The sequence below is a fragment of the Lagenorhynchus albirostris genome, chromosome 1 (assembly GCF_949774975.1).
Source record: "Lagenorhynchus albirostris chromosome 1, mLagAlb1.1, whole genome shotgun sequence".
Lineage (NCBI taxonomy): Eukaryota > Metazoa > Chordata > Mammalia > Artiodactyla > Delphinidae > Lagenorhynchus > Lagenorhynchus albirostris.
Window position 1 is genome coordinate 129,817,782 of NC_083095.1, and position 27,601 is coordinate 129,845,382.

A 27,601-nucleotide genomic window follows, 5' to 3' on the forward strand; every position below is an offset into this window, starting at 1 on the left:
ACTGTGGGCTCCTGCCTGGGAGGCCCTGAAGCCTTAGAACCACAGGCAATCTCAGGCCAGCCACTTTTGCTCCCAGCCTCAGCTCTCACCAGAGACTCGCACTCAGGTTCCTCTAGAGATTCTCTTGCACTCAGACTCTTCTTGCTGGAAGGCTGAGGAGGGAAGGGAACAGGGATCACTTGTCCATCTGGAACAGCCAAAGTCAGGCATGGGGAGGTATTAACACTCACCAAGAGAGCTTTACCTCCAAATAAGCCACTTTAGGTCAGATAGAGCCTAAAGCTCCCAGAGTTTGCAGGGGAATCCCTAGTTAATGCTGGAGCAGAGGGCAAAGCCAAGGCAACATACTCCCCCAAGCTGCTGCCCTCCCCCTTCCTCACCATAGGCGAGAGAGAGCTGTAGGCATATTGGGAAGCGGCCACATGCTCCTGCCCGTCGGTGCACCAAGGAAGCACAAGTGAGGGCTATACGTGGGGACACACAAGGGCCCAGTGGCCTCAAAAAGGCTCACAAGCATAGACACATGGTCCAAGGACTGCCTCTGATTCACTGAGCCTGATCCTGTTACTCCCCGTTTCCTGTGCCGGGGAGATGGGCCAGCCCCCCCCACAACAGCCCTGGCCCCAAGCTTCATACCTGTAGGTGGGTGCAGACCCTCCTCAGCATGTCATATACACTGTCCCGGGAGAGCAGTGACACAAAGACATACTAGAACGTACAAAGAGAACAGAAAGGGGCAAGGTACGTAAAGACTTGGGAGAGTGCCAGGGTCAAGCTGTGGACTCCTAGAGCTGGAATGGGGAGAAGGACAAGGGAGCGCTGGCCCAGAATCTCACTGACCTTCTGGCTGGTGTTGGTGGTGATGGCCAGGCCATTGGGAAGGAGCCGCGCCATCTTGTGTTTTTTGATCATTTGCACAGACACCACGGGAATGACCACCTGACGGGGGAGAGGGATTCTTCTCTCAGGACTCACCCCTAAGGACACAGTCCCTTTGCTTCCTGCGTAGGGCGCCAGCCACCGCTGGCAGTGACCCAAGCACGAGCACCGTGGAGATGTCTGGTCCCACGTGGGAGAGTATCTGAGCCTCCACCGCCTCACGCAGGCTCCCTTCAGTTATCCCCCACCCCTTGGCCGCACGTGCTGCTCCGGCCTCTCACCCCATCATCCAGGGGGCAAGGATGGTTGCCCTGGTGAATCCCATACTGCAGTAACAGAGTTCCCTGAGCCACCATGCACCATGGCCACTTTCGGGCCCCCCTAAGTGTGACATCCCACTCTGATTCTGAAGGCATTTTGGAGGTACCCGTAGGCAGAATAATTTGGCAGTGAACTGTTCAGGCCGCTCAGGCCAGATGTGGAGGCTAGATTGGGGCCCCTGTTTGGAAGGGGTGGGGCTGCTGCCCTGGACACCAGGTGGGATGCCCTACAGTGAGAAGCCTCACCAAGTGTCAGCGTGTGGGGGGACAGGCCTGACTTGAGGTGCGCCCGCAGGGCAGGGGCGTCTCTTCCCTGGGCTGTGGCAGCCCTTACCACTTATTACTACCTTGATATCCTTGCCAAAGAGGCTGGCATGGAAGCAGAGCCAGTTGGGGGAGATGAAGAGCCGGCCCTGGAGAAGGAGGTCCCTCTGGAGGGCGCAGGAGCACACTGGGAAGTCACAGGAGACTGCCGTGAGCAAGGCCAGCCCGGGAGCCCCGGGGCCTGGGTCCTCCCACTCAGGAGTCCAGAGTCCAGCCTCGGGGACTGTCCTCCTCAGTACCCTTCCCAATCCCAGGCCCCAGCAACCCATTCCCCCAGCACCCTCGCATCCTTTCCTGTGACTCCTGACCGCTCCCACCCCACCAGACTGCTAGATGTTTCCTCTTCCTCCATCCATGCCCCAAAAGGTCCAGCAGGTTTCTGCCCTGGTCCCCTAAGCCTGGATGTTCACCTCCACAGGCAGAACTCCTTGCCCTGCCCTGCCCTGCTAGGGAGAGAGGGCCTTGATTGTGCAAATGCTCCCACACACTCCCTGGCAGGCCTGAGCAGGAGAGACTAGACGCTGATAAGAGCAGAACAGAAATAAGATTTAGAAGGCCCGACATTTCCTCAAGAAAATTTTTGTAAATTCAACTTCATATCTCAAATCAGCCCATTCTTCTCACACTTTTGAAGAAAAAAAGGGCACGTTCAAAGGGCAGCCAGTTCCCATATCTGATTTGTGCCTGGAAGCTCTGGGGGAGAGGACCTGGGCCTTGGGCACTGCAGGTGCCTGTCCAGCCACCCGGGGAGACAGCTCACCTTTGAGAACCACCTCCTCCAAGGGGATGTCCTTAAACAGCTTGTGATATTGCTGGTTGTATTTTCTCAGTAGCGTCTGCAAACACACGAGCTGGGTCTGAGAAGTCCCCGGAGATCGGACCACCAGAGGGCCCTGCTCCAGCCACCAGCAAATAAGGCCACAGGGGTGGGGGTCCTGCGGTGACTTAGCATGAAGTAGTGGGTAAGCAGCCAGTGGGTGTGGAGGGCTGAGCTCCAAGCACAGCTTGTCTCCTGGTGACGCGAGGTCCTGACAGGCAGCCTAGGGCTGGAAGAGGACACAACTCCCACCCAGGAGGGGACACCCACTAGGTTTCCTGGTGACAGGCCTGTGGCCAAGGAGCCAACAGTCACCAAGTTCAGGCAGCCCAGGACCCCTCTCTCAGTGGGCAGTGAGAAGTCGGCTTCCCCACACTTACCCCTTCTCGGCCGCACTTCTTTATGTCCTCACCCTTCAAGCCTTCTGGCCAGTGCAGACTGCAAAGGAGACATGCCATTCCAGGGACAAGGAACCCTCAAAGTCCTACCCATGCATCCTTAGTGCCAACTCTGTCCTGGCCTCAAGCCACAAGCTTGGGGCAGAGATTGGAGGCTGGGGCCCTTCACAGCGGGTGCAGAGCTCGCCCTGGGGAGGGGCACTCCTGAGGCAGGGAGGGGTCGCTGAGAGCCCTCTTCCCCGACAGCTGTGAGCGGCTGCCCCCAGGAGGTATGCTCGGCCTGAGCCTCGATGTCCCAGAGCTGCCCACCCCTGAGTGTCAAAAGCCCTCTCCCGTTTTTGTGACCTAGGCGCAAGCAGAGGAGCGGACCGCAGAGTGAATGAGCAGGAGGGCACAGGGATGGGGAGCAGGTGGGGTGGGGGTGTCAGCCTCACGGCTCCAGGGCCTGGCCATGGGCCATGATCCCAGCAGGACTGCCCTCTCCCCGAGCCTGCAGCTCTGCAGTGAGGGGCTGGGCACACTCACCTGACCTGACGGAAGCTACCAGGGCTGGCGGAGAGGGGGTGGTGCTGAAACGCTAACTTTTGCCCCGGCCAGGTTGGCCTGAGGACAGGTGGGCAGGGAGGAGGCTGGTAACCCGAGAAGCCTGGACTCTGCTAGGTCCCAGTGCGCTGGGACAGGCCTGGGAGTGGGAGGAAGAGGCCCCGGGCAGCCTATGCCCAACCTAACCCCCCTGACGCAGCCTTAAGGCCCCCTTTCGAACAGGTCACCTCCAGAGGGCTTCCCACCCCCAACCAGTATGTATATCTGATCGGGAGAGGGGCCTCACCTGGAGCCTCGGAGTCTCTGGACCCTGCCTAGTTTCTCCGTGCTCTTCAAAGAAGCCGTCTTTCCGTGCATCTGTTGAATACTGAGGAGAAACAGGCCCTCATCAGGAAGGGGGGCTCTCTGGGGACACCTTTCCCAGCCAGCTCCACCATGTCCAGGGCAGCTGCCTCTGCCCCCTACCCAAGACAGGCCCTGCTATTCAAGGTGCGCTGAAGATGTCACTGTCCAGAGGCAGCTGGGCACTGTCCAGGGCTTCAGGGCAACTGACGGAGAGAGGAGACTCACTCACTGTCTTTCCTGGAAGCGTGAAGTCCAGTTTATGCCTGGGTATGAAAGAAAATCAATCTCCCAGGCAGCTCTTAGGCCTCCAGCCCCACCCTTGAGAAGGCACCTGGGAGGGAGGACCCTGTGACTTGCTCCCGACCGAAAGCAGAAGTTTCGGAGGACCCCGGCAGTATTACCATAAACCATCAGCTTCTGGGAAAGGATACTCAGCACAGGAGGCCTTATCAAGCCTGAGCAATTGATACTGCGCAGATGTGGTCGTGAACTTCAGCCCACAGCTGAGTGTGGGCTTAGGGGGCGGGGATGCCCCACACCAGGAAGTGGCCTCAATGCCTTCAGACCATCAGGGTAGCTCGGACCTGAGAGCCAAACCATCACAAAAATGTCCAATAGAGAGGGCCCGAGAGGGGGGAGACACCCTCTCCATAGGCAGGTGGGGCTCCCCAAAGGCTTTTGAATTCATGCCTCCACTAAACAGCTCCAAAGCCTAGGGTCCTCCCCTTCCTGCTCCTCCAGAGCAGAAAGACTAAAGCTTGAGCAGGCAAACTAGCCGCAGCTGAGTGGGCCCAGGGGTGATGGGAAGAGAGGGTGGCCAAGAAGCAGGGCCAAGAAGCAGGGCCAAGGCAGGGCAGTGTGGTGGTCGTGAATAGGTAACGGGGTCTGTGCACTGGTGTCTCAGCAGGTAAGGAGCCGGAACCCGGAACCTGCAGATCCCAGCGCTCCGTCCCTCTGGGCAGTGTCACAGGCAAAGTCAAATTCTCTTCTCCAAGAACAGAGTTACCGGGACTTCCCCGGTGATCCAGTGGGTAAGACTCCACGCTCCCAACGCAGGGGGCCGGGGTTCGATCCCTGGTCGGGGAACTTGATCCCACATGCGTGCAGCAACTAAAAGTGCACATGCCGCAACTAAAGATCCCGCGTGCCGCAACAAAGATCCCAACGCGGTGCAACCAAGATAAATAAATATTTTTAAAAATAAAATTAAATTAAAAAATAAATAAAATAAATAAATAAAAGAAGAGTTACTGCCTAGCCAAGATCTGCCAAACCCCTCCAGGATTATTAATCTGACCCTCCTCCCACCCTACCATTGTACAGATAGGAAACTGAGACCTGCCAGGGACAGGCTGTACCCAGTGTCACACAGCAAAGAGCCAGGTGATCTCACCCACCAAATGAGCCCAACCACAGCCATGTGGCCTGATGACCTCTGTCCTCAACCTTACGGTGAGTTTTGGTGCACATATCATGTATGTCCTGAATCTTTCAAAGTGACAGGTTGTGCTAGCGATGTGACCCTTTGACTCCTGAAGTTAATTTCTGAATTTATTTGGGTCCATCATAACACATTCCACAGAGACTTCTCCCCCTTGATTTTTTTAATGCTTATTATAGAAAATATGAGAAATATAAAATATATAAAGCATTATGATCAAAAATCACCCATAAGAAAAAAATTCCCCCAAAATCACCCAAAGAAAACATTTATGCATAAATATATAATTTACGTAAGTGGGATTATATATCATACAATTTGTATGCCCTATTTTTGCTTAACATAATTTCATGAGAAATTCCCCATGTCACTATTCATTCCTTGGATAGATTCTCAGAAGTGAAATTTGTGGATGGAGAATGAGCATTTCTCAGGATCTTTAGACCCACTTCCAAAACGCTTTCCAGGTGCTATACCAATGAGCATGGCCATCAGCACTATATGAGGGTGCCCGTTGCCCTACATCCAGGCCATACACTGGGTATTATCTTCTTCTCACCTTTGCAAATTTGATAGGTGAAAATATATTGTTTTCATTTCTATTTCTGCTTATTGACAGGTTGAACATTTTTGCCAAATACATATTAACCACTGGGATTTCATCTGTGAATTGTCTATAAGGATCTTCATGTCTTTCTTCATGTCTTTCTTATTGATTTGTATACCTTCTTTGTTGAGAAGATTAATCCTTAGTTTATCATTTTTGCAAATACTTCCCCCATTTGCCTTTCAGTTCTGTGGTATTGTTGCTGTACTTGTGTTTAATTTTTGTGTGGCCCATCCCATCCCTCCCTTTCATCTCTCTGTTTCTTTCTTGCTTTGAGGATAAGAGAGGCCCCTGAGGCAGAGTGTGTACAAGTCAAACCACCGAGCCTTAGAGACCTTGAACCCTGCAGCCCAGGAGCCCACGGGGCCACCAGGGAGGAGATGGGTGTGGGCTCCGCTCTAAGGAACACACTCCAGCCCTGGGGACCAAGGATAAAACAAGACCCCAAGAGGAAGAAGGAGGAACTTGATCATGGTTTCAGAGGCAGGGAGCCTGTCACTCAGGCACTGGCAAGTGTGATACGAGTTGTCAGGGCTGCAGGAGCTCAGAGGACACACAGAGTGAAAGAGTTACAGCAGGACTCCCAGAGAAAAGGAAGCTGAGCCTTACCAGCTGGGTGGGACTATAATCCTGCTTGGCTTCCATCATCTAACCCTGCGTGATAATCACGCCTTTGCATAGATTCTAAACCCAACCCATCCTTAGGTTCAAATGTGACCTCAGGGAGGGGTGCCTCCCGTCAGTCCTCCCCCAGCCTAGTGATGAGCCCTACTGCAGGCTCTCAGCCCCAAACCCCAGGCTCCCTCTCAGGCACCTGTGTGTGAGCTCTAACTGCCCACCTCCAGGGGCTCCAGGACGCCTCCTGCAACCTCGCAGCCCCTGAGCCTAGGGCACCGCCAGCGTGCAGCAGCACTCGTGACGTGACATGTCTGAGGAAGGACTGTGTGGACAGTGTAAGTGAGATCAAGAACAGAGGTTGGAGGAGAGATGGGCCATGAGAATAACAAAAAAAGGCTGCCATGATTCCCACAGCATCTCCATGGAAAAAATAACGGTAAGAAAACAGGAGTCCCTTGGGGTAAATGACTCAAATATGTTCAAACTCAAAGCACCCCTTTTCGTGTGATGAACATCATGGTCACAAGCCAATCCTTCATGTCCATCGATTAAAATCAGCCCCTCCAGGCCGTCCTGATAATGCTGTTGATACAGAGACCCTGGCTATGGCCAAAATGCACTGCTTTCAAAATCACCTTCAAGTCAGACTTTCTACTGATTCGTCTTCTTTCCCATAGTATTTGTTTAGATGAGTAAAAATAAAGAGATGGGAGCTAAGTCAGAGGAAAAGCTAGGTCTGGGGTGATAGTCATCGAGAATTCACCAACAGAACCAGGCAGGTGGGGTCCACCCAAGGAGCAACAGGGCCCTGACCCAGACGAAGGAGGTGGCAAGAGCAGGGCGCTGGAGAGTGAGGGGCCAGGCTGGGTCCCCGCCCCCTGCCGGCAGTCTGTCCACTCCCACAGAGCCTTCCTCAACCTAGTTGCTCTTGCTATGTGTGTTGTGAACCATACCCGCTGCCCATCCAGCCCCATCACACCTCCACGTGCAGACTATGGAGTTAATATCAAGGGTCTTCAAAACCGTATCTACTTTTTCAATCAAAGCCACAAAAAAATGTCGTTATTGTCATGAGGGTGATGGAGCACGGGAGGCTCAGTATGCTGGACATTAAAGGGGGTAGAAAAGGTTTGAAAATTCCTCAGATGAGGCCCTTTCATTCTGCTGAGCCTAGTCCAAAGGCAAGATGCTGATCCAGAGGACACAACTTGGGCTTGCCCTGCCCTCAGGCCTTGCTGGCCCAAGTGGGAACTCAGGCTAACTGCGCATTCCTTCATTCCTTACTGAGCTTATCACCCCATGAACCCAGTATGAGCCTGCCCAGCCCAGGGGGCTGCTGAGAGGGAGGGGATGGGCAGCTAGCACTGAGAGACGTCGGGAGAGAAGCAAGGCCCATCAGGAAAGGGGAGACACAGGGAATTCCCTGGTGGTCCAGTGGTAGGACTCCGCACTTTCACAGCCAAGGGCCCGGGTTCAATCCCTGGTCGGAGAACTAAGATCCTGTAAGCCAAGCAGCACAGCTGGAAAAAAAAGAAGGAAAGGGGAGACACAGAGAGGTTAGGAGAGGGAGAGAGAGGCAGTGCAGAGAAGACCCAGAGAGGCTGAGTCTAGCTGCTTCCTAGGGACCTCACAGACGAAGCTTCATGGGACACTTGACACATGCACTCCGCTCTGGATGCCTCCCCCGGGCTCAAAATATCCACACCAGGTTGATACTCCCCCACCTAAATCCCTAATGTGACACCTCGTCCCTCCAGAGCGGCAGAGCCTGCCATCTAGACGAATCCATCAAAGTGAGCTCAGCATCATCCCCCCAAATCTGCTTCCCCTTGAAAGGCCCCGTCCTCCACAGTTACCCAAGCCAGAGTCCTCAACTCACGCTTCTTCTCCACCGCTGCAACCAGTCAACCGCCAAGGCCCCGAGAGCCTGGCACCACCCGACCCACCGTACCATCTACTGTCTCCACTCCTGCTACAGCAGGCAAGCCTAGGCCACCATCATCCTCTTCCTGGATGCTGGCAACAGCTTCCTAACTACACCTGCCCCCAGCCTTGCCCTTCCACACCTGGCACTCTCCCACACCCACACTGCCAACAGAGCCACCTGGGGCCCAGATCTGAGCCTGCCCCCCTCCTGCTGACTTTCCTCCTGTAGTTCCTTCTTGCCTCCTACCTGGCCTTCCTGACCTTCCTGCTTCCTTTCCAGCCTCACCCCTACAGCTCAGCGGCAGCCCTTCACCCCTGCATGTTTGCTCTTCCTGGAATTCCTTGCCATGCTTATCTACCTGGGGAATTCCCTGGTCGTCTTTCAAAGCCCAGATCAGGCGTCACCTTCTCTGTGAAGCCTTCCCAGCTTTCCCCCATGCAGAGCTGGTCATCCCTCCTCTACGGTCCCTGGTCCCTTCTTTCACGCTGCTGCTCCAGCCCTTACCACCCCAGACTGTGCTTGTCTGTTTAGACATCTGAGCTCCACCAGGGGTGTGTCTTCTACATCTCTGTACCAGCAGCACACAGCAGGCGCCCAATGTTTGCTAAATGAATGCGTGAAGGAGAGACAGAGAAAGGGACACGATGACACTTCAAGAGGGAGGAGGGGAGAAAAAAAGCCGGGTAGTAGGGACTTCCCTGGTGGCTCAGGGTTAAGAATCCGCCTGCCAGTGCAGGGGACACGGGTTCAAGCCCTGGTCCAGGAAGATCCCACATGCCGCGGAGGAACTAAGCTCATGCACCACAACTACCCAGCCTGCGCTCTAGAGCCCTCGATCCACAACTACTGAGCCCACGTGCCACAACTACTGAAGCCTGTGCGACTAGAGCCCGTGCTCGGCAACAAGAGAAGCCACCGCAATGAGAGAAGCCCGTGCACCGCAACGAAGAGTAGCCCCCGCTCCCCGCAACTAGAGAAAGCCCGTGCGCAGCAACGAAGATCCAATGCAGCCAAAAATAAATAAATAAATAAAAAATTTAAAAGCCAGGCAGTAAGAGTGAAGGAGGCACAGAGAATGATGGATGCCCAGCAGTAAGGGGAGGGGTGGTGGACAGGAGTGGAGGGGGGTCACCCACAGATGGGCCCTCCCCTCCGGGAGCCCTGGCCTGTGGAGCAGGCAGACAGCCCGGCCCGGCAGGCAGCGCCAGGCACTCAATCCACGTCGGCTGACTGATCAAAGAGGAGCCCGGGTGGGAGACAGAGGACATACGGAAAAGGGTGAAGTGGCTCGGAAGGGATGGGAGGGGGTGTTTGGGGAAAAGCACAGGCTGGGCCCCTCCCAGCCCCACAGCAGTGCTCACTGGCTGCACCCCGCTGGGCTGTCGCAGCTCCACCCGCTCCCCAACCCCTCCACCAGAACCCTCCCTAACCACAGGGCAACCCCTCCCCTCGCTCCTCAAGCCTCGGGCAGCAGCAGTGCCCGTGGCTGGTGCTGAAGCAGAAAACTCGGCCAGGCCTGGCAGCCGGAGCCAGCTGGGCCTTTGTGGTCACTGGAGGGTCCCCTCAGGTGTCTCCTCCCCCAGGGGGATGTCCACACTCTCCCAAGTTGTCTTCTAGTGGACACCTGAGATGCTAGAGTGTCCTGTGGGCCCTGTCAGCTCTTCTCAAGGCCAGGGCCAGCTCCCCCCACTCCTGCAGGACGTGGGTCCCAATCAGCTCCAAGGAGAGACCTTTTCCAAACAGAAAACACATCTTAGAGAATTCCCTGGCGGTCCAGTGGTTAGGACTCCGCGCTGGCACTGCCCAGGCGGGGTTCAATCCCTGCTTGGGGAACTAAGATCCCGCAAGCCACGTGGAGTGGCCAAAAAAAAGAAAGAAAACCCATCTTAGCAGCAGGCCCCTGAGAGTGCAAAGCCAGAGACAGCGAATAGAGCCATCTAGGGACAGGGAGCTGAGGGCGCGTGTCCTGGAAGGAACGTCCACCCCTGGGGCTCAGCAGTCTAGACCTTGGGGCGCCTCCAGATTCCCCCAGGCTCCCTCACCCCACCCCACCTCTACATCTCAGCACACAGCTCACCACCTACTTCACAGAGAAAAAAGACCATCCTGTTAACTCAGAAGGGTAGCCTGCCGGGTACACACTAGAATCACCTGTAGAGCTTTTCAAAAAACCAACCAAAGAAAAATGATCCCTGAGCTCTGTTCTCAAATCAGTTAAATCAGAACCTCTGGGGGTAGCATTTAGGTAACTATATATTTTTAACTTGTTACTGATGTGTAATTTACATATTGAAAAGTGCACACAAAGTAAGTGAACCTTGCAACGCATTTCACAAACGGTGCATACCGGAGAAGCTGCCCTCCAGAAGCCCCTCCCACGCCTTCTAGTCTCACTGCCCACTCCCAACCCCCCACCCCCGGTCAAAGAGAACCACCTACGCGACTTGCAACAACACAGATTGTCTTTGCCTCTTCGGGGACTTTCTGTGGATGGAATCACGTGGTACGTGTTCTTTTACTCAGCAACACACTGGTGAGATTCATCCACACTGCTGTGTGGCTGCAAACTCTGCATTTTCACTAATGTTTAGAGTTCCATTATATGGACATGTTGCAACTGATTTATTAATCTTACTGTTGAGGGGCATTTTACTATTGAGTTTCCAGTTTTTGCCTGTTACAAAACCGTTGCTATAAACATTTCAGCACCTTGTGTCTTGTGCACACAAATATTCGTTTCTATGAGTAAACACTTAGGGTTGGTATTGCTGGGTCATGAGGTTCAGCCTCAGGCTTTTAAAAGCTCTCGGGTGATTTTAAACCCCTCCTTTGTTTGGGGCTCAGAGGGAGACGCATACCTCCTGGTCTCCGAGGCCAGTCCTCCCACCTGGGCTCCGGACCTGGGGCCCTGACCCTCCTGTGCCTTCACCCGGCCCTCTGGAGTTCCAGGAACATCCTTGGCAAAACAGGGAATCACGCTCTTAATAGAGATTTCCTTCATCTGTTAAGGTCGCAGAGTTCATTTCCTGAGTTTTGTCAAGGAAGTAAGGCCAGCCCTCCCGTGTGGCAGCGTCCAGCCCTGAACCACACTGTGTCCTGCCCAAGAGCCCCCCCTATCTTTCTCTCAGGGCCACTGGCCCGAAGTACAGCCCAGAAAATGGCTGACAAGACCTCTCCCCAAGGGAAACTGGAATAACGTGGACAGAGTCAGGCTCGCCGTCAGTACACTGAAACTTGAAGTGGAAAGGCAATCTCCTTTTGCAAAAAAAAACTCTATTATTTCTTACATAGAGGCTGCACCTCACTTTTTATTTTTCTAAGCTGATGATCCATATCTAGGACAACAAGGACAAGTTTCACCTTTTCCACCCATTAGGGAAGGGGAGAGAATCCCATAACTGAATTCCATACTGAGTGTAAGGGCGTGTGGCTCTGAGTTGGGGGCCACATGCTGGGCCCCAATCCGTCTGTCCTGCTCAGCAGCCCTGGCAAAGGACTCAGGGTGGGGCAGGTGCTCAGCCTAGTCACAATCCCTACTTCCCAGGAGCTGGTCTGAGAACCCCTGGGCCAGGAATATGCTTCGTTTCCCTTTACTACCTGTGGCAGCTTTGAAATGACAGGGAATGTGGAGGCCCAGTTTGTACAGATGACCCAGGCTACAGGATAGAACCACGGGGGTGCTCCAGACCCGAGCAAAGCCACCCGCAAGCTGACCAGCGCCCTCTTTAGAATGAAAAGCTGAGGGACTTCCCTGGCGGTCCAGTGATTAGGCCTTTGCCTTCCAATGCAGGGGGTGCGGGTTCGATCCCTGGTCGGAGAGCTAAGATCCCACATGTCTTGCGGCCAAAAAAAACCAAAATATATTTTTTGAAAAAGCAATATTATAACAAATTCAATAAAGACTTTAAGATGGTCCACATTAAAATAAAAATTTTAAAAGAAAGAATGAAAAGCTGAGCTGGCCCATCAGGATCCCTTTCTGATGAATCCTAACTGGGAAATACGGGAGGTGGAGGAGGCGGGCCAAAGGCAGTGAACAGGCAGGAGAGAGCCGCAGGTGTGCTGGGCCAGAGTGACTGGGTGCACCTGGAGACTGGGTCGAGAATGAGGAAGAGAGTGAAGAGAGAAGCAGGTGGGCCGTGGGCCAAGCCCCGCCCTGGGAGACAGCGAAGAGGGTCCGCTCCCCGCGGCTGCTCCTTGACTTTCCATCTGCTCCCAATGCCCCGGCCCTTGCAGCCAAGACCAAAAACCCCCATACCTGGTTTGCCCGAAGACCACAAACGAGGGCACACATGTGATGTCCTTTAAGACATGATGGGACTTCCCTGGTGGCACAGTGGTTAAGATTCCGCCTGCTAATGCAGGGGACAGGGGTTCGAGCCCTGGTCCGGGAAGATCCACATGCCGCGGAGCAACTAAGGCCGTGCGCCACAACTACTGAGCCTGCGACCTAGAGCCCGCGAGCCACAACTACTGAGCCCAAGTGCTGCAACTACTGAAGCCCTCCCACCTAGAGCCCATGCTCTGCAGCAAGAGAAGCCACCGCAATGAGAAGCCCGCGCACCGCAACGAAGAGTAGCCCCCGCTCGCCGCAACTAGTGGGACAGGTAGTACAACTTAACACCTCACGGGTGAAGAAGGGAGGCTCAGCTGGGTTCACTGGCAGGGCCAGGACTCCATAGACGGCTGATACCCACACCTGGGGGTACCATACCTGCAATGCGCCAAGAAAGGGAAGAAGCCTCTGAAGAAAGTTCAGACCAAGTCTGGCCCCATTAACAATGGAGCCCCCAGGGGGAAGGAGGTGATTGGATCTGGCTCACGATCTCCTCTAATCTCAGTCCAGTTCTAGTCATGCAAGAGAGATGCACCATTCCCATTGCACAGATGAGGAAACTGAGGCCCACAGAGGTAAAGCACTTTGCTCCTGACCACATAACTGGAAAGCAGTGGAGCTCGAATTCAAAATCCAGTCTGGCTGAAAGTGTGCACTCTTTCTACCGTGCCTGGAGCGCTCGAGGGACCCAAATTCTGCCCTTTCCTAGAGCGCTCCCTGCTGCAGGGCCAGGCGCCTGCTCTCCTCACAGGTCCAGTACAGGGGGACTAGGGGAAATGGAGGGGGTGTCTACTGGGCTGAGATGATCATGTGGGAGCGCTTCTGGGAAGTGGGGTTCCCTAGATCAGAACCCCCCAGCCTTTATCTCCCTTACTCCAAGAACCAAACACACCGGGTGAGCTAGTTGCTAAGAAGATGTGGGCTGGCCCAGCCCTCTGGGGGCGGCTAGATCCAGCCTGAACAAGGACCCCTTTGAGCGCTGGTGCTAACAAGAACTCCTTCTACCTAAGGGGATCTCAGAAACCCTGGGTCCTCCCATCCAATGGGAGCTGGGAGGGCCAGGGGCAAGGCTGGCCCCATCTCCCACTCTCGGCAGCCAAGCTGCCTGGTTGACTGGACCAGCCCTGGTTAAAGGGCCCCAACCCCTTTTCCCTTCTCCCTGACCTCCCACCCAGGCCTGGGCTCTCAGCACACCAGAAAGGCCCTGCTCCTCATGCGGACAGAATCTGGGAGCAAAGTGCTCAGGCTGACGCTTCTCCTGCCCTCGGGAGCCGCGCTAAGGAGCTGCCCCTCCCAGGTCTGCCCGGGCCCTGCTCAGCTAAGCTGCTGCTGCCCGAGGTAGGGACCCCTCTTTCTCACCCCCCAGGACCTCTCCTCCCTGAAGCCTGGCCGGCCTGTACCTCCAGGGAGAGCAGAGCCGTCCCTCCCTGTGCCCACTTCTGCTCAGACAGCCTCCTTTGCTGCATCACCTGTTGATGCGGCAGTCTCCCCCCTAGACTGTCACATTCATCTCTTACCCCAGGGCCTCGCACAACCTCAGGCTTACAGTTAGTGCTCCATAACTGTTTACCGAAGAGACAAATGCTCCCTGTGGAAAACCCCTCTGTGGAGTTTGTTTAGCAGTGGTGGGGCCTCAGGATGCCAACGTAAGACCTGGAGTAAGGGAATTCCCTGGAGGTCCAGAGGTTAGGACTCTGCGTTCTCACTGCCAAGGGCCTGGGTTCGGTCCCTGGCCAGGGAACTAGAGTCCCACAAAACACACGGCGCGGCCTGGAGTGAGAACAACTCACTCAAGTTTGCCTCTGGCTCCCCTGACCCTCCGGGTGGCCCCCAGGCATCTCCCTCTGAGTCTCCTCCCTCCTCTCTAAAATGGGAAGAATCCTTTCTCTGGCCTGCAGATGGTCAGGGCCGCTGTGAGGATCTGAGACAGGTCACGGCCCAGCCCTGGGGAAGGGGGCCGGTTCTCACAGCCTTGCCCACTGGGCCTCCCACCCCTGCCTGCACCACTGAGAGCTGAGTTGCCCCCCTACCCTCCCATCATGTCCCTTGAAGGATGCCCAGAGGTGAGCTCCCCATGGGAAGTAGAGATGGGGACACCACCGGGCCCCCCACTGGACCCGCAAATCTCCATACATGTCCTGGGACAGTGGCAGCGGGCAGGGCCCTCTTTACACCTGGGTGGCATCCATGGACTGTGTCCTATCCCCTGGGGCCCAGAGGTCCTCCCACAGCTCAGGCCCAACCATACTCAGGATCCCACCCTCTCTTCTCTCTCCACCAGAGGTACGAGGCCAGCAGTTGCTGCCCCCTTCCTGGCCAGAGCTCAAAGACCTGCAGAGTGAGAACAGTCACCAGGGAGACAGATGGACAAATGGCTGAAACCTGGAAGCTTTGCTCCCGGGGATACGCAGGATTTCCTAAAAAGCCCCGGCTACGATGGAGCAGGGAATTGGTTCTGCAGAGAGTGACCTGCCTGTTGCTGGCCTCCTCCCACAGGGCCCACCGCTGGAGCAGCATCTGTGAGAGCTGGCACCCCTGGACCTGGTCACAGACCACTTTTTCTTGGCAGGCCACTCGGGGCCTGGCTGTTTCCAGACAAGAAGCTGGTCATTCAGGTCTAAACACAGACTTGCATTCATGAAGAAACAGAGCACCCCTGTGCTCCTGGGGGCCACCCTCTGCCGGGCAGGCTGAGGGGAGGGCCCACAGACACCCTCAGATGCTCACCCCCACTCAAGGCTGCCTGGAGGTGTGGCTACTCCCGGGACAAGTCAGCTCTGTCCATCCATGGGTAGCATCCAGCATACCCAACTCCAACCACCCGGGGACACCCAGCTCAGAATCACTCTGGCTTTGGGGACCCACCTGGCTCTTGTCAGGGCACAGGCAGTCTCGAGCAGGCTCAGTGTCCTGGAAGAGCCTGGGCGTGGGGACAGGAAGACAGGACGCAGGCCTAGAAGTACCTCTCACTGCTGTGGGTCCTTGGAGAAGCCACTCTCCCCTTCTGGGCCTCAGTTACTCCTCTGCAAAGGGGCAAGAAAGTCTCAAGCCAGGAGGGAAAGCAAATGTTGTCTGAGAGAATAACAAAGCCTAGCCAGGAACTGGGTGAGGGGGCAGATGGCCACTGGCTCTCCGTGGTCAGAAAAACCCCAATCCCAGGACAGGCTGGCAGAAGCCCTCAGAGGGCTGCCGGCCCCTCTGCCTCCATCCTACAAATGCCAATTGAACGCCTGTATTCGCTCAGCTCTGTGTAAGTGCTGTGTACACGAAGAGGGATAAGGCACGCTACTATCCCCAAAATGCCCTGTGGGAGAGGCAGACATGAAACAAATATTTATAGAGACCGATACATAATTATAACTGTGTAATGTACGTTACGAAGGCAAAGCACAGTGTCCTAGGAGGACCTCTGTCAAGGAGTCCTGAGTCACCCGTGGAGAGTGGGGAAGACCCTCCGAAGCAGCAGCAGCAGGATCTGCACTGATAGCCAATGGATGCTAATCAGACTGAAGGGCTGGCAGGGTCGGGGTGGGGAGGATTGGAGGGTGTTGGGAAGGGGTCCTTGTAGAGGGTTTATTAGAGGGTTTATGATGTGCAAAAGCCCTGAGGCCAGATGTGTGTGGCACGTATGAGAAATATAAACAGAGCCTTTGTGTCTGGAGGGTAGAGGTGAGTAGTGAAGTGATGAGCAATGAGGCTGGAGAGGTTGGCAGGGCTAGATCATGCAGGGTCTTGTGGGCCCCAGTAAGGGTTTTTGTCATTCTCTTAAAAACTATGGGGTGGGCTTCCCTGGTGGCGCAGTGGTTGAGAGTCCGCCTGCTGATACAGGGGACACGGGTTCGTGCCCCGTTCCTGGAAGATCCCACATGCCGCCGAGCGGCTGGGCCCGTGAGCCATGGCCGCTGAGCCTGCGCGTCGGGAGCCTGTGCTCCGCAACAGGAGAGGCCACAACAGTGAGAGGCCCGCGTACCGCAAAAAAAAAAAAAAAAAAAAAAAAAACTATGGGGGGTAGGGCTTCCCTGGTGGCGCAGTGGTTGAGAGTCCGCCTGCCGATGCAGGGGACACGGGTTCGTGCCCCGGTCCGGGAGGATCCCTCATGACGCGGAGCGGCTGGGCCCGTGAGCCATGGCCGCTGAGCCTGCGCGTCCGGAGCCTGTGCTCCGCAACGGGAGAGGCCACAGCGGAGAGAGGCCCGCGTACCGCAAAAAACAAACAAACAAACAAACAAAACAACTATGGGGGGGCCTTTTGCGCTGCAGAAATGGAGTCGGAGACACTAGATATAGCTGCTTACCCCCGCAACTGGTTTCTTCTGGGGACTTTGGGCCCCCAGATTTTGATATCTGATTTCAGTATATACAGGAATTGGCTTTTTCTGGAAAATGTATGTGAAAGTGTGATTTTAATATCCATCACTTTTATACTTATATGAAAGTCCATGAATAAAGTTGTTTATAGTAAAAAACAAAAGAAAAAGAAAAGAAGAAAAGCTATGAGGAGCCAATGAAGGGATTTTAAAGGGAAATACACTGTCAACTTTGTACGTTAAAGAGTGCGGAGCAGCGTCTGTTTGAGCTGGCACCGCTGGGCGTGGTCACAGATCACTCTAATACATAGATTTATTTCAAAGCCATCCAAAGGGTGTGGGGCAGGGGGAGCACAGGATGAGTACTGATGCAATAGGGACAACCTGACGTCGGTGGTTATTGTAGTTGGTGGTGATGAATACATGGGGGTCCCTCCTACAACTCTCCTCCTCTTTTGTATATATTTAGAATTTTCCATGGAGACAGATCAGTTAGGAGACTGTATTCCAGCAGAGAGATGAGGTCTCAGACTTGGTGGCAGTGGTGGTGATGGAGGTTGAGGGATAGATTCACAATATGTATTTCCAAGCAGAACCAACCTGGACTTGGTGATCAACTGGATGTGGGGCATAAGGTAAGAAGTGTCAAACCTGACTCTAGATTTCTGGATTGCAAGCAGGATACTGCTGTGTTTTGCTGAGACAAAAGAGAGGAAAATATACTGGAAAAAGAACATATTTGAAGGAAACAATCATGAGTTCAGTCTTAAACATGTGTGAGAAACATTTAAGTGGAGATATCCAGTTACATATGAGTAAGGAGCTCAGAAGAAAGGTCCAGGCGGAAGGGATACATTTCTGAGTTATTGGCCCATGGATGGGTACAGGAGCTAGGAAGATCCCCCAGGGAAAGTGGGTACATAAAGAAGAGAAGCTATCGAGAAGGGTGCCAAGACCGATTCAACAGGGGAGAGAATAGTCTTTTCAACGAATGGTGCAGGGACAACTAGACATCCACGTGCAAAAGAATTAAGTTGGATCCCTATCTCACACCATGTACAAAAAATAACTCAAAAGTGTGAGAGCTAAGACTCTTAGAAGAAATCATATGTGTAAATCTTTGTTTGATTAGGCAATGGTCTCCTAAGCTATGACACCAAAAGCACAAGAAACAGAAGAAAAAACAGATAAATCGAACTTCATCAAAATTAGAAGATTTTGTGCTGCTAATGATATTGAGAAGGTGAAAAGGAAACTCATAGAATGAGAGAAAATATTTGTAAATCATACATCTGATAAGGGACTAGTATCTAGAATATATGAAAAACTCTTATGACCTTGCAGATGTCATGCTAAGTGAAAAAAGTCAGTCACAAAAATATAAATGCTGTATGACTCCGCCTATGTGAAGTACCTAGAGTAGTCAGATTCATAGAAACAGAAAGTAGAATGGTGGTTGCCAGGGGCTGGAGGAGGGGGGCGGAATGGAGAGTTATTTAACGGGTATAGAGTTTCAGTTTTGCAAGGTGAAAAAGTTCTGGAGATTGGTTGCACAACAATATGAATACGTATATTTAACATTACTGAACTGTACAAATGAACTTAGAAATGGTTACGATGGTAAATTTTATGTTATGTGTTTTTCTTAACCACAATTAAAATCTTTTTAAAGAACTCAACACTGAAAAATAAAAAGACAAATAATCCAACTAAAAATGGGCAAATGTTTAAATAAACATCTTTCCAAAGAAGATATCAGATGACCAATAAGTACACAAAAAGATGCTCAACATCATTAGTCATCAGGGAAATACAAATCAAAACCACAATGTGATACCACTTCACACCCCCGAGAGACTGTAATTCATATCAGGTGCTGGTGAGGATAAGGAGAAACTGGAGCCCTCACACATTGCTGGTGGGATTGTAAATTGGTGCAACTGCTTTGGAAAACAGTTTGGTGGTTACTCAAATGGTTAAACGTTTACTATATGATGCAGCAATTCTACTCCTAGGTACATATACCCAAGAAAACTGAAAATATATGTGCACACAAAATCTTGTACAAGAATGCTCATAGCAAAGGGAACCCTCCTACACTGTTGATGGGAATGTAAACTGGTACAGCCACTATGGAAAACAGTATGGAGGTTCCTCAGAAAACTAAAAATAGAATTCCCATATGATCCAGCAATCCCACTCCTGGGCATATATTCAGACAAAACTACAATTCAAAAAGACACACGCGCCCCTATGTTCATAGCAGCACTATTTATAATAGCCAAGACATGGAAACAAGCTAAATGTCCATCAACAGATGAATGGGTAAAGATGTGGTACATATACACAATGGAATATTACTCAGCCATAAAAAAGAATGAAATAATACCACTTGCAGTAACATGGATGGACCTAGAGATTATCATACTATGTGAAATCAGAAGTAGAAAGACAGGTACCGTATGATATCACTCATATGTGCAGTCTAAAATATGACACAAATGAACTTCTCTGTGAGACAGACTCACAGACATAGAGAATAGACCTGTGATTGCTAAGGGGGAAGGGGGTGGAGGAGGGATGGATTGGGAGTTTGGGATTAGCAGGTGCAAACTATTATATATAGAATGGATAAACAACAAGGTCCTACTGTAGAGCACAGGGAACTATATTCAATATCCTGTGACAAAACATAATGGAAAAGAATATTAAAAAGAATGTATATGTATGTATAACTGAACCACTTTGCTGTACAGCAGAAATTAACACAACATTGTAAATCAACTATACTTCAGTTTTTTAAAGTTTTTAAAAAAAGGAATGCTCATAGAATTATGATATTTATTACCATAATAGCCAAAAAATGGAAACAACCCAAATACCCAACTGATGAATGGATAAACAAAATGTGGTATACCCATACAGTGGAACATAATTCAGCCATACAAAGGAATGAAGTACTGATACATATTACAACATGAATGGACCTGAAAAACATTATGCTAAATGAAAAGCCAGTTACAAAAGACCACATATCGTATGATTCCACGTACAGGAAATGTCCAGAATTGGCAAATCCACAGAGACAGAAAGTAGATTAGTAGTTGCCAGGGGTTGGAGGGAAGGGGAAATGGGAAGTGACTAATGCACATAGAGTTTCTTTTGGAGGTGATGAAACTGTTCCAGAATTAGACAGTGGTGATGGTTGCACAACTTTGTGAATACAGTAAAAGCCACTGAACGGCACACTTTAAAAGGATGAATTTTATGGTGTGTGAATTATATCTCCACTAGGAGGATGGGGAAGAGGGAGGGGAAGGAGAGTAGCCTGGGACCTCAAGAATTACAGCACTTAAAGACTGTGTGGGGCTTCCCTGGCGGCACAGTGGTTGAGAGTCCGCCTGCCGATGCAGGGGACATGGGTTCGTGCCCCGGTCCGGGAGAATCCCACATGCCGCGGAGCGGCTGGGCCCGTGAGCCATGGCCACTGGGCCTGCGCGTCCGGAGCCTGTGCTCCGCAACGGGAGAGGCCACAGCAGTGAGAGGCCCGCGTACCGCAAAAAACAAACAAACAAACAAACAACCAGGTGTATAGGTTGTCATGGAAGCCGAAAGAGTACTTCAAAAAGGAGGAATGGGAAAGCAGTGAAGTTTGCTGAGAGGCCAAACAGCGGGAGGACTGGAAGGCAGTCTAAGTAACTTTAGCAACAAGGAGGGGATCTGCAGCCTTAGCCAGGACCGTTTTGGTGCCCTACTGGGGGTCTGAATCCAGACTCGGGTGCTAAAGGCGTGCCCCTCCTTTCTCTCTCCCACGCTGCTGACTACATCCCAGGGACGGACTGTGAGGAGAGGCGTCTGAGCACAAGTGAGGATGCTGCCGAGCACAGCCGGCAGCCCAGGACACCGGCCAGCTCAGCGCCCCACCAACCTCGGATCCTGCCTTCCTCCCAGTGAAAGACCACGGAGATTCTGGGGGATGGGACTGTACCTCCCTCTCCTGATTCCCTGGGCGGGGTGTCCACAGTCGGGGAGGGAGTGGGTGCTGCCCTTGCCCGCAGCTTCCCCGCCTGGTCCAGCCTTCCCCAGCCATCCTCACCTGACGCTCCTCACCCCTGGCGCATCTCTGCCGCAGCCCGCGAACCACAAGTCCATTTTCTGCGCCAGCCCTTGGAAGGGCTGGAGAGCCCAGCGCCACCCGGCGCCGAGAGGGCAGCCACACCCAGAATTCCAGCACCGCAGGGCCCCGCGCCAGCCCGCCCGGCCCTGCCCTGCCCTGCCCACCCCTTGGCGGGGGCCGATGCGTCTGTAAGCGGAAGAGCAAAAGCTTGCGTAGACTGGAGGGCTATTGGAAAAACAGCAACCATGCCGACACCTCTGCTCCCTGGAAAGGGAGCCCGCACCCCTTCCGGGACCCAAACCTGGTATTGGCCCGGATTTGGGACGTCCCAGGAGGGTCCAGCTCCGCGCCCTGCCACAGGCTTCTGCTAACCGGGCTCTCCCAAGCCGTGCTCGTCTAAGGGTTCGGATTCCCGGGTGATGACCTACTCTTAAAGAGCTTACTGGGTCCTGGTACCTCTCCCTCCAGGGAGAACCCCAGATTGTCCAACTGGTGGAAACCCCCTAGGAATGCCTGCTCTCGCCACTGTTATACAACATTGTTCTGGAAGTTCTAGCCATTGCACAAAAGCACGAAAAAGAAATCCAAGGTTCATACGTTATTGGGGCTGGCCAAATTGTTGGTTCGGGTTTCCTACCGTCCTACCAAAAACCCGAACTTTTTGGCCACCCCAATAAAAAGCAATGATTATTGTTTGAAAGATGGTAACATAAACTAACTAGGGGATACGTCATCAACTGGAAAAATCATAAGAAAGTGGCCCAGATATTCTTATATTTGGGCCATGGGCTAGGCAGAGCTGTGATAAGGATAGACACACAATACACTCTCATGGAGTTAATTGTTATTCTAGTGGTTACAAGATCAATATAAAAATCAATAGTTTCTCAGTAGACCTGCAAAAAACAGTTATAAAATATATTTGGGGAAATGATTCTATTCATATGGCAATACATATAAGTTACCCAAGAATAAACTCTTAAAATGTAGAGCAATTTATGAGAAGAAAATCACAGACATTTTTTAAATGACACGAAAGAAGCCTTGAATAAATGGAGAGATAAACTCTGCTCCTGAGTGGGAAGATTGAAAGTTCTAAAGAAGCGAATTTATCCCAAATGTCATGCAAGGGCTTTGCCCTACCAGATGTCAGAATAAACTACAAAGCTGGAGCAATTAAAATACTTACTAGTTTAGGAAAAGATGAATAGATCAATAGAATATAAGGGGAGTTTAGAAGATGATCTATGGGCATCTGAGAATTTAGTATATAAGAAAGAAGCTGTTTCAAATAAGTAAGGAAAGAACAGATTGACCAATAAATGTTCTTGGGGCAACTGGCTACCTCACACCATTCACAAAAATAAATCCCAGGTAGATTAAACATCCAAATATTTTCTAAGCCAATAAAAAACTAAAATAAAATAGAAGAGAATATTAACATACCGAGAAAGGTCTTCCTAAGCAAGATATAAAACCTAGAACACATAAAAGATTTAATTGCATAAAAATTAAAAACCTTTGTACATCAAAATTCAAACTGGCAGGGGGCTTCCCTGGTGGTCCAGTGGTTAAGACTCTGCACTTCCACTGCAGGGACATGGGTTCCATCCCTGGTCAGGGAACTAAGATCCCACATACCACAATGCGGTCAAAATAAATAAATTAATTAAAATTTAAAAGGTGATGTAAACAACAAAGGATTGGTGTTTTTAAATGATAATGACTCGTCCAAGTCAGAAAGAAAAAGGTAAACAATCTAATAGAAAAGTGGGTAAAGAATATGAACAGGTAAGTCACAAAAAAAGAAATATCTCTATTACCTATCTTACTGGTAAACACTAAAAAAATTATAGTGCTCAATATCACAGGATGTGGAAAATAAGCATTCTTATTTTCCATGATGAGACTTAAAACTTAGTTAACATTTCTAACATATATCAAATTATTTAAGAAATGTAAATCCTTTGATCCTACAACTCCATTTCATGGAACTTGGTATAAGGAAATAAATGGACAAGTAGGCAAAAATATATATTCCTTTAGTTAACAAGTATGAAGGAAAAGGTGGAAATACCAAAATAATATTTTATCAATATAACAGAGTCCTATGCAATTGACTAAAAGACTAGAGTATAGCTGCATGTGCTAATATGGAAAAAAGTCCAAAATATGTTGTTTAGTGAAAAGTACATATAAGTAACCAAGATATAACCCATTTATAAAATTAAAAGTTCTATATCAAACAACAGTGATTATATCTCAGGGAAGAATTCATTCTCAATAGTTTCTGTTTTGTTTGAACTTATTATAACAGGGTGTAATACTTTTAAAATCAACAAAAATAATAAAGATATTTAAAAATAAAATAGAAGGGATATTTTTACTTATTAAATTTCAAAGGCTTAAAAGTTTAATAACATCTACTGTTGATCAACATGTTGCTGAATGGGCAGTCTCACACACCCCTGTGTGAGAGGGCAGTGTGTGAAAACGTACATACATTTGTATGTAGATACTCAACAGACCCACAAATTCCACTTCTAACAATTTATTCTTAGGAAATAATTGAACACAAATTTAAATGTATAAGAACGTGCACTGAAGTGTAGTTCACTACACTTGTAGAAGAGGAAAAAAACAATAGGGCATGAACAAATTATGGTTTATTCAAAGAATGAAAGGCTATGTAACTATTAAAATGATATTTATCATTATTTTTTAAAACTTATTAAAAATAAGTCTACCACAAAGGATAGCATTATAGAACATTGGAAAAAACATTATATAGAACAGCATGTATTATAAAATATATTGGGAAGGATGCTCACCAAAATTCTAACATTATTTTCCTCCTTGAGTTGGGATTGCAGGTGTTTCTTTTCTTCTTTATAATTTTCTGTAGTATACTTTGCCTAAATTTTACGATCACAATAAACTATTTTCATTTGGTGAGAGAATGAAAAAAAAGGAGAAAGACACAGAAAGAAAAAAACTTGTTCCAAAGGCACAGCAATGTTAACTAATGGACACTTCTTAAATTCCAAATTTCTAAAACATGCTTCTTACATGAAAACCCTCAGAATCCAACAGAAAAAGAAACCTTGATTTTAAAAATGAATTTTGCCAAATTCCCACATGTGATAAAACTGTACAAAACTAAACACACACACACACACACACACACACACACACACACACAAATGAATGCATGTGAAACTGGTGAAATCTGAATAAGGTCAAAGGGATTATATCAATGTCAATTTTCTGGTTGTGCTACTGTTGTGCAGGATATTACCACTGGGAAAAACTGGGGGAAATGTACACGAGATCTTTGTATTATTTCACACAATTGCATGTGAATCTACAATTATCTAAAGATTAAAAAGTTTATTTTTAAAAAATGAACTTTGCACCTTGAATGGTAAAAAAAGACCAAGCTTTTCTTACAGCTGGGTCTGAATCATCAGAGAGACCTGGTCTCAGATTCTCAAAACTGGAGGAACTGCAGGGAAACTCATTTTTGGTGAGCCTCTACTGTGTACCAGGCCATTACACAGCCTGAGAATCTTTGAAGTAGGCCAGATGTGACTCTGTTTTATAGAGAAGAGAGGGAGGCTCAGAGCCAGTAGTAACTCAGCAGTAACTTGTGGAGCAAGGATTTGAATCCAGGTCTTTCTGAAAGCTCAGGCTCTTCCTATTATTATATCACAGTAACTACGTAACCGAGAATAACTTAAAAGGGGTGAATAAAACAACCTTACTCAGTGTTATCCATATCAAGGAACTTAGTGTAAGGAAGTAAATATTCAAGTGGGTGAAAAAAGGGTAAAGTTGCAATTAGGCACAAGACATTTCAAAACGTGCGCCTACATGTAACTGTGATCTATCAGGTATGTCACTGAAGTTCTGATTATTAGAAAGTTCTTTCCAACACCCAGATGGACCTCTCTCTATTTACTGATCCTTCACCAAAGAACAAACTTTTGACATCATGTTCCTTTCTTGATAAAACCAGATCTTCACTGCTGGTGTGACCAGTGCAGAGTCTCTGCAATGACTACTCCTAATCTCTCTTCTCCTGGATCTGATACTGCAAGACCCATTAGCTTTCCCATCTGCTGCTCTTACATGGGGCCAACTGGTTATTTCCAGTCCTCCCAAGTCTTCCTCCATCATTATGGACCCCAGCTGACAGTCTAATGGACCGTGGAATCCAGGCAAGGGTTGCAGGGAAGGTCTGTGAACTCCTGGAATTTGGGGCAAAACTGTTGTGTCTGAACAAAGGAACATGTCTCCGGAAAGAGAATATTTCACTTTCATTAGATTTTTTTTTTTTTAAATGGGCATGACTGTAAGACTCTATTTACAAAAACAGACAATGGGCAGGATTTGGCCTGCTGACCACAGTTTGCCAATTCCTGCGGGCTTCAATTCTCATTATGTAAAATAAAAGTGAGAGAGAGAGATTATTAAAAGAACTGCCAAGTATAATTTAAAGTTTCTTCATGGATACATGTATGTGTATGGCTGAGTCACTCTGCTGTGCTATATTTTTAATATAGCCTATGACTCCCCAAATGATAGGAAATACAACTTTAATTTGATCAGCAATCAAATGGGTTTAAAAGATAAACTTCAAAACTGATGACTTTAAAAAAAATAAATACTCAGCTAGCAATGAACACCCCTGGTGCTTAGATTATGGTCATGCAATTTCCCAAAAGGGAACCAGTGTTCCTTAGAGAAATGGCTGATTCCAGATTTGGGGCAGGAAATACACAAATGGGCCTAAAATATCTAATCATACCAGAAAGCAAGGAAGCCATCAAAGACTGTGGTGGGGGCTTCCCTGGTGGCGCAGTGGTTGAGAGTCCGCCTGCCGATGCAGGAGACGCGGGTTCGTGCCCCGGTCCAGGAGGATCCCACGTGCCGCGGAGCGGCTAGGCCCGTGAGCCATGGCCGCTGAGCCTGCGTGTCCGGAGCCTGTGCTCCGCAACGGGAGAGGCCACAACAGTGAGAGGCCCGCATACCACAAAAAAAAAATTAAAAAAGACTGTGGTGATGGCACAAGTATTCAGGAGCCAACCTGAAGATAGAGCAAGATGGGACAATTTGAGCATCAATAAGAATAATGTCTACAGTGCGCTAAAACACATCAAATATGTTTAAATCCATGAGATCATAATAATACCAAAATGACTCATTGGTCACCTTTGGTGATTACTAGAGACCCATCTCATTATTTTGAAAACCTGTAAATAAAAGGAAAGAGCTGAGGATTTATTCTCCCTTTCTAGTATTGGGGTAACCAAATAGTTGAAGAAGGGACATTTCTCTTATAGAAATATTCAAGCTAATAAATAATGAAAGAGTGATAGAATTGGAGTAATACCATTTTGCAATCCCTAATGAAATAATGGGTTTACATGAAATAATCATCAATGGCTGTTAACATGCCCCAAAGAGAAATAACCAGACCTTATGTGTTTCCTCAAGTGTTCAGTACCTCCTGAATCTGATCAATGTCTAGATCCAGCTGCCAATCTATAGGAAATACAGGAGTCAGAGGAACATTTTTAAACAGCACCAGCAAACTGGTGAAGGGTATAGGAAAAAAAAAAAAAAGATTTTTTCCAACAAATAAGTTGCAAGGAAAAAAGAAGAAATAGAAGGGGAATTTATACATTACAAGAGACTACTAGAGACACAGATATATAGATTCAATGTTTCAGCCAATTGTATAAAACTCATTTGGAGCCTTATAAAAGTTTTTAAAATGGCACAAAAACATTTACTAGATGATGTGGGAACTTTGCCGACTAGCTACCTGATGATTTTAAGAAGTTATTGTTATTTTTCAGGTGTGAAAATGGTATTGTAGTTATATTTTTAAAAGACCTTATCTTTTATAGGTACACACTGAAATAACTGTGGGTGAAATAATATATCTTAGATTTGCTTCAAAATAATCCAGGAGGGAGGGAGAAGGGAGGCCCATGACTTGATAATTGTTGAAGCTGGGTGATGGGCACATGCTGCTTATTATACTACTCTTCTTGTGTATGTGTTTGAAATTCTCCACAACGAAAAGATGTAACAATTAAATATATAAACATTTCCAACTTGTTTGGTAATCAAAGAAGCCCAGTATGAATATGAATATCGATTCTGAGGTATTGTCACTAGGTTATTTCAAAACAAAATTGTTGAATAGTCCTTCAAATTCAAAAATTATTTAAAATATAACATTTTGTGTGGCCCTGGTGATTATGGGCAAGTTTCAAATAATTTGATTAATGTTAACATAAATTAGAAATATTTAATTTTTTTTCTTTACACGAGGGAGTGAGAAAAACATTCTTACAATCAGTCACAGCTGTTTGCTCAGACATCCCACCCATGCTGCTGTTCTGACCCTAAGCCACCAACGATGACCCCAAGACACCAGTGAAATGAAATACCAGGATGATTTTGACAATTATTTAATATACCATGATGTGCCAGGTCAACACGTCAGAAGGAAAAGCAATTTGTATTTGATTTAAACTAATTCTTTATATGCTTTTTAGTCCATATTTTTTTGAGGGTGAAATAGATTAGGATAGCTTTATTACTTTGCC

At 49.2% G+C, this 27,601-nt stretch overlaps 2 protein-coding genes across 2 annotated transcripts in view; one reads left to right on the forward strand and one right to left on the reverse strand.

Moving 5' to 3' along the window:
- SENP8 (SUMO peptidase family member, NEDD8 specific) overlaps positions 1-4,800 on the forward strand; it is a 54,655-nt gene extending 49,855 nt beyond the window's left edge. Inside the window, exon 3 of the transcript XR_009541332.1 lies at positions 4,534-4,800. The gene's annotated coding sequence lies outside the window, so the exon portion shown is untranslated. The remainder of the gene's footprint in view (positions 1-4,533) is intronic.
- The window catches only part of GRAMD2A (GRAM domain containing 2A), a 33,193-nt gene that overhangs the window by 2,515 nt on the left and 3,077 nt on the right, over positions 1-27,601 (reverse strand). The window contains 7 exon segments of the mRNA XM_060153337.1: positions 90-152; positions 637-708; positions 841-939; positions 1,547-1,650; positions 2,284-2,359; positions 2,721-2,778; positions 3,568-3,648. Coding sequence (XP_060009320.1) covers positions 90-152; positions 637-708; positions 841-939; positions 1,547-1,650; positions 2,284-2,359; positions 2,721-2,778; positions 3,568-3,648 — 553 coding nt within the window.